This window comes from Scyliorhinus canicula, chromosome 1, assembly GCF_902713615.1.
Source record: "Scyliorhinus canicula chromosome 1, sScyCan1.1, whole genome shotgun sequence".
Taxonomy (NCBI): Eukaryota; Metazoa; Chordata; class Chondrichthyes; order Carcharhiniformes; family Scyliorhinidae; genus Scyliorhinus; species Scyliorhinus canicula.
Window position 1 is genome coordinate 81,860,513 of NC_052146.1, and position 9,605 is coordinate 81,870,117.

General features: G+C 44.4%; 1 protein-coding gene across 1 annotated transcript in view; it reads right to left on the reverse strand.

The window, feature by feature from the left end:
• The window catches only part of si:dkey-91m11.5 (PH_BCR_vertebrate and RhoGAP_Bcr domain-containing protein), a 373,564-nt gene extending 365,163 nt beyond the window's left edge, over positions 1-8,401 (reverse strand). Inside the window, exon 1 of the mRNA XM_038794107.1 lies at positions 6,958-8,401. Within this exon, the coding sequence (XP_038650035.1) occupies positions 6,958-8,401 (1,444 nt within the window). The remainder of the gene's footprint in view (positions 1-6,957) is intronic.
• Positions 8,402-9,605: the final 1,204 nt, after the last annotated feature.

Consider the following 9,605-nt stretch of genomic DNA (forward strand, 5'->3'; position numbering starts at 1 on the left):
AAAGTGAAAAGACCTCCCCAAATTTCCCCACGTGAGAGATTTGCTTATTGAGCTAATAATCAAACATGCTATAGTTTCCTTTATCATGGGCTCCTAGCAGCTACTCATTGAATCACAGAATAGTTACAGCACAGGGGGCCATTCTGGCCTGTCTGTGCTAGCCCTCTGCATGATAAATTCACCCAGCCGACCCATTCCGTGCCTTTTGCCCCACAAATTCTCTCATGTAATTACCCAATCCTCTTTTAAGGCCTCAACTGAGCCTGACTCCATCACACTCTCATGCAGTGCATCCCAACCCTAACCATTAATAAATAACGTAAAATCGTTTTTCAGGTAGCCCACCATTGTTTCTTTGGCAAACCACCTTTAATCAGTGTCCTCTGGTTCCTGTAACCTTCCACCAACAGGAAGAGTTTCTTCCTATCTACTCTACCTGGACCGTCCATGATTTTGAACAACTATCAAATTTACTCTCACCCTTCTCTTATCCAAGAAGAACAACCCAAGCTTCTCCAATCTACCCATGTAGCTGAAACTCCTCATCCCATGAACCATACTTGCAAATCGTTTCTGCACCCTCTCTTATGCTTTCACATGTGAAACTCCAGATTATTAGTCCAGGCATCCAGACTGCTAGTTCAGTAACATATTCACAGTAGTCTCCTTAGACTGCTGGGCGGTCAACCTCATCCTAATTCGGTTCTCCAAAATGAACAATCTCAAATGAATATTGCACATTATCACCATTTACTGAAATCCTAGTAACATCAGCGAGCATAAAACAATTAGAATGTATTTTACCGCAATCGGTGAGATTACTTAGATGATGATGACTGGAAATGTTCCAAAGGGTCTGCAATTATGCAATATTTTCACAACATTCCTAAATAGATCAGCAGATGCTCACAGGTAGTCTGGGATCTGCACAAATGATTATGCCACTAACCTTGTCTGCCTCTTAACAGACATGATTCAAAGTAGGCATTTAATGGAAATATGGGAGGAGTGGGCAGTTTGGCCTTTCACACCTACGCCACCATTCAATAAGATCATGGCTGATCTGGTTGTGGTCTCATTCTTCTAAACTCTATTGGATTCAGGACAATCTGTTCAACCTTTCCTCATAGGACAAGTCCTTCTGCCCAAGAATGAGTTCCCAGTGAACCTCCTCTGAACAGTGTTCTAATATTTTTTTCAAATAAAGAGACCAAAACTGCCAACAAGTTCTAGATATAGTTTCACCAATGCCCTGTACAGCTGCTATAAAACTTCCACTACGTCTCTATTCCATTCTTCTTGTAATAAATGGCTACATATTATTTACTTTCCTAATCACTGCTGTACCTACAGACTGACTTTATGGGATTCATGGACTAGGACATTCCAGATCCCTCTATACCAGTGTTCTTCAAAACTTTTTTTTTCCGGGGACCCATTTTTACCACCGGCCAATATTCTGGACCTAACCGAGCCGACACTGACAACCCACGCGGCTGACCATTTTCTCTACCTTTGTTTGGCCCTCGTACACATTGCCTCCAATGGAACCTGTGGATGAAGGTGAAGTCTTCCGGTGTGGTAAGTATGGAGTCTCCATCTGTCCAAAGTTCTGCATTTTTTTCCCTATAAAATTTTATCAAATTAAACCCTCCCGAACTTGTAAAAAAAAAATTTAATGAATATAAAACGCCCCGAACTTGTAAAACAAAATGCTGCGGGCCCATTTTTTTTTTAAAAACCGGCCGCACTGCGCATGCGTGGCTGATCATCGGCACGCATGCACATAGTTTTGCGCATGCGCGCTGATGATCTGGCACGCATGCGAAGTGCGGCCACATTTTCTTTACATATCCGCGGCCATTTTGAAGGCCGCTTGCAGCCAGCGTTATTAAGAGCCAGCTGCTGCAACTGTTACGTGCAGATTTGCGCGATCGGGAGCGCCGCGACAGACGGTTCTGCGACCCTCCCGACACCCACCCGCGGGTCACGCCCCCGAGTTTGACAATGCCTGCTCTATACCACCACTTTCTGCAATCTCTCTCAATTTAAATAGTATACTGCTTTACTAAGGTTCCTGCCAAAGCAAATTAGTTCACTTTTACCCACATTATACTCCGTCTGCCAAATTCTTGTCCACTCACTTAACCTGTCAACACCCCTTTGCAGACTCTCCACCTCCTCTGGACTACTTACTTTCCGAACCATATTGGTGTCATCGGAAAATATAGCTGCCATACATTTGGTCCCTTTATCTGAGTCATTGATGCAGACTGTAGATAGTTGATGACCCAGCAATGATTTTGTGGCAATCCGCTAGTTACAACTTGCCAACCCGAAAACAACCCATTTATCCCTACTCTGTTTCCTATTAACCAAAAAACCTTTATTCATGCTAATGTTACCCCTACACCATGTGCTCTTGTCTGAGGTAGTAACCTTTGATGTGGTACCTCATCAAATGCCTTTTGGAAATCCAAGTACAGTACTGGCTCCTCTTTATAATAATAGCATTAATCTTTATTATTGTCATATGTATGGCTTATATTTACACTGCAAAGAAGTTACTGTGAAAAATCCACCTTAAAAAAACTATCAGATTAGTTCATCACAATTTCCCTTTCACATTGCCCTGTTGACTATGCCTGTTCAAATCATGATTATCTAAATATTCTGCTGTAACAACGTCCTTCATAATGGATTTTAGCACTTTCCCTATGACATATGTTAGGCTAACTGACCTATAGTTCCCTCCTTCTGCCTGCCAACTGTCTGGGACTAAACTAGACTGTCTAGTTATAAATGACACCAAGAGGAGTTGCCAACCTCATATATACACCTTCACTAAGTCTGTCTATTTCCACTTCCATAACATCATCCCCCTAACATGATCTTGCATCCTCTCATTTTCTGGAGAAATCCTCATTCATTTCTTTGACCTAACTATTCCAACATTTTCTTGGTTGGCCTCTCACATTCTAATATCCTTAAAATTGAGATAATCCAAAACTCTGCTGCCCCAGCCCACACAAACCCTATGTCCCATTCACACATTACTCTGGTCCCAATGAAGTAACACCTTGATTTGAAAAATTCTCATCCTTGTTTTCAAATTCTCTCCTTGCTCCTCCCTACCTCTAATCTCCACCAACCACCCAACCCTCTGAGAAACCTGTTCTCTCTTAATCTGGTTTCTTGAACATTCCAAATGCTAATTGCTCCACCATTGGTGACTGTGTCTTCAGTTCTCTCGGCCCTAAATCACACCACCTCTCTACTTGCCTTTCCTCTTTTAAGACGCTCTAAACCTACCTCTTTGGTCGAGGTTTTGACCTTTTGCCCTAATATCACATTATATGATATAGTGCAGAATTTTGTTTTATAACACTGTGAAAGCACATTGGGCATTTTTTACATTCAAGCTGACTTGTCCAACCTTTTTGTGCAAGGGGCCATATTTCCATGTTTGTTTTACTCCAGGGGCTGATGAGCACATTTTATGGTTAAGACTCACACTGTACATGAATTTCAATAAATTGTTCAGGTACAGAAGAAATAAATACCTTTCTGAGCAAAAATAAAGCAATGAATTGATCATTTAAAATATTACAACAGGTTTGTTTCAAATCACTAGCTTTCGGAGTGCAGCTCCTTCATCAGGTGAATCCTGATGAAAGAGCTGCGTTCCAAAAGCTAGTGATTCGAAACAAACCTATTGGGCTTTAACCTAGTGTTGTAAAACTTCTTACTGTGCTCACCCCAGTCCAATGCCGGCACCTCCACTTCAATTAAAATATTGAGTAATGAAGATGACCATTAGAGTATGGGAGGGTCAGATTGGGCTTTCCCAGCTCACTCTTGGTTGTGAACGTGGGAGGCACGATTGGAAAATTTTCAGACGACACAAAGATTGGCTAAGTGGTGGACAGTTTAGAAGACAGCTATAAGCTCCAAAATATTATAGATATCTTGGTGGAGAGGGTGATAAGTGGCAAATGGAATTTAATGCAGAGAAGTGTGTGGTCATGCATTTAGGGAGGCCAAACACTCATAGGGAGTACACAATAAATGGCAATATACTAAGAAGAGCAGATGAAGTGAGAGATCTTGGCATAAAAGTAGATAGGTATCTAAAGGCAGTAGTTCAAGTAGATGTGGTTGCTAAGAAAGCATATGGAATGCTCTCGTTCATTGGCAGAGGTATAGAATACAAAAGTAAGGATATAATGTTGGAATTGTATAAAACACTGGTGAGGCCACAAGTGGATATTGTGGGCAATTCTGGTCACTACATTTCAGGAAGGACGTAATGCTCTGGAGAGAGTGTGGAAGAGGTTTATAAGAATGTTGTCAGGGCTAGAAAAGTGTAGCTATGAGGAGAGATTGGATAGATTGGGGTTATTTTACTTGGAACAAAGATGGCAGATGGTCTTAATTGAGGTGTTCAAATTATATGGGGAAGAGGATAAAATAGTTTCCCTTGCTGTAGACTTCTAGAACCGGGGGCACAGATTCAAAATAAGTGGCAGAAGGCATAGAGGGGACATGAGGAAGAACGTTTTTACAGAGGGTAGTCAGGCATTCCCTGACCGATTTAGGGTGGTGGAGGTAGAGGCCCTAAACTCTTAAAAGGTACCTGGATCTGCACCTTAAATTCTGTAAGCTGCAGGGCTATGGCTGGGTGCAGGAAGGTGGGATTAGAAAGGGTACCGATCACACCCCGATATAATCCTAATTGGTTGGGTTAGACTCAAACACATTTGATTTGATAGCAAGCTGTCCATCTTCACTATGTAAAGAATGCAATATTGTGCTTTATCAAAGCCAGCAAAAACTGGCCTAATGCTGACCTACCTATTGCCACAATGGAGACCTCATGCTGACCTCACTGCTGCAACAATGCATTCCTTTACACATCTAAGATATATGCTGAAAACTTTAACATTTCTAATTGTTGGGTATGCATTGTAACCCCTACTAACTCAGGAGAGGGTATTCCCTTTCTAACTATTCCCTTTAATGCTTCAGAAACAGCAGAATGGTACATCTATCAAAGCGTCCCTCGCTCTGTGGTGACCCGTTCTGGAGCATTGCCGCGGAGTGCAGTGGAGGCCGGGACGCTAAATGGCTTCAAGGCAGAGATAGATAAATTCTTGATGTCGCGAGGAATTAAGGGCTACGGGGAGAATGCTGGTAGGTGGAGTTGAAATGCCCATCAGCCATGATTGAATGGCGGAGTGGACTCAATGGGCCGAATGGCCTTACTTCCACTCCTATGTCTTATGGTCTTATATACATGTGAAAATGGGAGGTACCAAGTTGACATCCAAAAATCTATTAACTTATGGAAATCTGCAGGCTATCCACTAAACACCTTTTCAGGATGGCACCAACTTCAATTTAACCCTGACAAAAAACCTCAACATCTTAATCTCCCAACTAATATTAAACAAAAAGGATCAATTTGCCTCATCAGTAAGGACCCTAAAGGGATACCAGTGGGTAATAGTAATTGTACTAACTATGTAGATGTTAACACAGCTTTTAAATGTACAAACAACCCTGGCATGGACAAGATGGGCCCAATGGCCTCCTTCTGTGTTGTAACTTTTCAATGGTTCTATGATTGATTCACCACTGATCCTAGCAATAGCGAATGCAGGAAAGAAATGGCCTGTGATTGGAGGAGAAGTTGTTTGAAAAATCTTCCAAGTTCGCTTACTGACATTTTGAACATGGGTCAGTGGGCCGGACAGCATGGCGGGCTGGGTACTGGCTGGCAGGCTGGACAAGGTATTAAAGGTACTAAACAAATTTAAGTTGCTTTAAAAGACTGTTTCACATACACACACACACGTTGAAGCACAACTTGTGTCTATGGCAGGCTCATTGATACCCCAATGGTTACCAGTGAACCTCCTTGCAAAAAGCACTGTGAAATGAAAATGAAGTGCCATTGAAGTAGACGAACAGAACTCAGCCGAGACTAGAAACAGGCAAAATATGGACTGGTGATAATAGTAATCATAAAAATGTGTAATGTGAAAAAGTGTACATCACATTTTTAAATCTACATCACACTGTCATTAATGACAGTTCAAAATTGTGGGGGGGGGGGGGGGGGAAGAGGTGGGGAAAGAAGGACATGATCAGCTTTATTAGATTTAGAAAACTTGAGAATAACACAATGCCACATTCAAAAACCACACCCTGGTTAAAATGCTCAGAAAAACATACCCTTAATGTAACCTCACACTGCCAACTCAATTTGTAAACATTTGCACTGTAGCAGGAATGACAGCTTCCTGTGCACGTCTTTGCAAAACGAACGTAGCAAATGCAATCCTTTGGAAATAAGTGCCTTCATAACTGACAAACGCACTGTAGAAAAGATAAAACTGCAGAAGCAGTTTTACAGCCACATCTGCTCCTTGAATTGTGCATTTATAATTTTCTTACATTAATCATATATATTTGAGAATACCTGCCCTTATATTTTACTAGATTTTTCATTCAAACAAAGCATTAACAGGATTTGAATTCAATAATCATCAGTTCATGTTAATCTGCAACAAAACATCACCAACAATAATTGAATTTTAGTTTTTCTTTACTCATGGATCTCACCCTAATCTTAATGTTTCACCTAGTTACACAAAATATTCGTAATTTGTGTGTTATACATTACCGACTTTCAGAATATTTTTCAAACTTGAGAATAACTTGCTTTGGAGTCAGACTGATGCAAAAGTGAAATAGTTAAAGCTTTCCTATGCTAACATACAACCCTGCAACAGTTAGTGAGAAAAACAGGAACTGCATAAGGAACCAGCAACCTCAGTGCTACCCAGCAGCATTGGAATACAACGAGCTGATGGCTTATAACCCAATAGTTTTTGGTCATTTCTATTCTCAAACACCTCAGAAAACAGGATAAACAATAGAAAAGTTAGTTACCTGGGTCTCCATGGAAACTGTCCTCTTGAGTACTCCCCTGAGCAAAGTCAGCTTCAGTCGCCCAAATTTGTCCTGGTTTCCTCAGACCAACTATCATTGCTTCCTGTACAGTAACATGGTGCTTGTGTCTCTTTTGTGACTGTGGGGTGGGTGGACTGCTGCTATCAAATGATTGCTGAGAGTTCTGAGAGGGTGACCGACTTTTTTCTCTAAAAGTACGATAGGTGGTGGGGCTGGGAGAAACATGACTGGACTGTCCCGAAGAAAAATCATCCTCACTCGAAGTCAAATTTTCATTTGAACTGCAGTCTGGAGTATACCCTCCACCAACATCATCAGCACCAGGTGAATAGGACCTCCGAGGCCATGTTAGATGCTTCTCATGATCTGTACTGCTCTGGAGTCTCCCGCAATCTCTCAAGACACCACTGGGTTTACCATCACTATCCTGCATCATTCCACCAATATAAATGCTTTCATACGGTTGGAATTCTTGCTGCCAAGGTACCTTGTCTGGTTTGCCTCCATTGGCAGTGGCACGGATAAGATTATCCTTCAAGAATCTGGGGTTCAGATCCATGTCATCATACTCCGGGTCATACCCAGAGCTGTTGTCTGTCGTCCGACCTCTGTACGCAGGCTTTCGGTAGTCCACTGATCCCCCAGTGCCAGGGAAAGAGTGTAATGATCTCTTTCGTTCCATCTGCATGGCCTGACTCCCAATTGTACTGATCTTGTCCGAAACCTCCTTGTCATTGACTTTCACCAACCCTTTCTCATGGTGGTACTCTACATTGACATACAGAGGCTTTTCCATACCTTTCCCATCCCCAGCAGAGTGGGAATTGGCTCTTTTGGTTCTTTCAAAATTGGACCTCAAGGCGGCCACACTTGTGCCAACTGGGGTTTTATCCTTCCTCTCCATCTGCTCACCATCTTGGCCAAAACCTCGCCCTGTATCCCTCTCAGGCGTTGCCATGCCCCTCCTCATTGAGGATGCCCTCTGCCTGGTTGGTGAGCCTTCCACCTCACTCCTGGTGTCCCCCAAGCCCTCCTCTCCCCCTGGCTGCCGGTTTGAATTCTCCTCCCCGGGGTAGTGAGTGCATTTCTCCCCTCCTCCCCCTTCCCCGTCCTCGGGGGCGGGATGTTGGTGCAAGTGGTCCAGAGGCTGCTCGCTGTCGGCTTCCCCCAGGACGGAAGACTTCCTGAAGCCCCATCTTTGCTTGTCATAGCTCTTCTTCTCCTTGGCCAGCAGTGTCTGCAGGTAGATCATGCGGAACCGCTCCTTGTTTACCTCCAGCTCCAGTTTCCGAATGCTGCATTTACAGCTCTCCAGCTCCTGCTCAATGTCGCCCACGCTCCTCAGCTCCATCTTGGGCGGCTCGGACTCGGGGAACTGAGCCTTCCAGGCTTCCACGAATCCCACCGGCTCCACCATTTTCATCGCACGGTGCCGGCCGAGCAAAGGTGACTCATCCACAGCGCGAACAATGAGACCGCTCCGCTCCGGTGCGCGGCTCTCGCTCGCGCGGACGGTTGGCGGCCGCGCACGCTGTCGCTCGCCTCCGCGGACGGTTGGCGGCCGCGCGCGCCGCTCCCGCGCCTCACGCCCATTCTCGTCGCGGGCCAAACAAGTGGCAGCTCCTGCCTCAGCCTCTGATTGATGCCGCCAACAACCAATCAGAGCCACGACACTGCCCTTAGCCGTGCCCCCCCCCCCCCCCCTTTAAAAAGGAGCAGTCCGAGCCCGGGGATGGATCTGAGGCGCTGGCTGCTTGGGTCAGGGCGGGTCTCGGGCATTGTCTGCCCGGGCAACGGCGGGTCTCGGGCATTGTCTGCCGGGCAACGGCGGGTCTCGGGCATTGTCTGCCCGGTCCGCAGTGGAAACCTTTTTCGGTGTCCATTCTTCACTTGTGTGGATTCCACCTCTGGCGTCGCAGCCGTTTCCCCCCTATACTGTCCTTTTTGCCATGAAGAAGGAAAAGCTTGCATTCCTATAGCGCCTTTCACAATCTCAGCGAGCCCCAGAACGCTTTAAAGTCCATAAAGAACTTTTAAAATGAAGTCACTGTTGTGATGTAGAAAACGCAGCAACTCATTTGCGCACAGCAAGCTCCCATAAACAGCAATGAGACAAATTACCAGGTCATGATAATTGGCATTGAGGGAGAAGGTCAGCCACGATCTAGTTGGATGGCAAAACCAGCTCAAGGGGCTCAATAGCCTACTTCCATTATTTCCTATGTTCCTAAAATCTGTTGTAAAGTGCTGCGCATTGAATAATTTTTTTTGGGGGGGGGGGGGGTTGAGAGGCGTTGGGGAGACCCTCCACATTCTTCCTCAAATTGTGAAAGTGGGTCAGTGGTTCAATTTAACATTTCATTCAAAAGGTAGCAGCTCTGACAATACAGCACTCCCTCAGTACTGCAGTTGGACTGTCAACCTGTATTATATACCCTGGAGTCTCTGGAGTTTAGGTGAACTCAACTTTCTGATGTAGAGCCAAGAGCAGTGAGTGCGACCATCCGAGCCACGGTAAAAACCAGACGTGATATTTATTGTTTGGGAGATGTCCAAGGTATTGAATACCAATTGTTGGAGTTACAAAATGCCACTTTGCTGTTTAAAAAGTTTGAAGGTGTAATTTT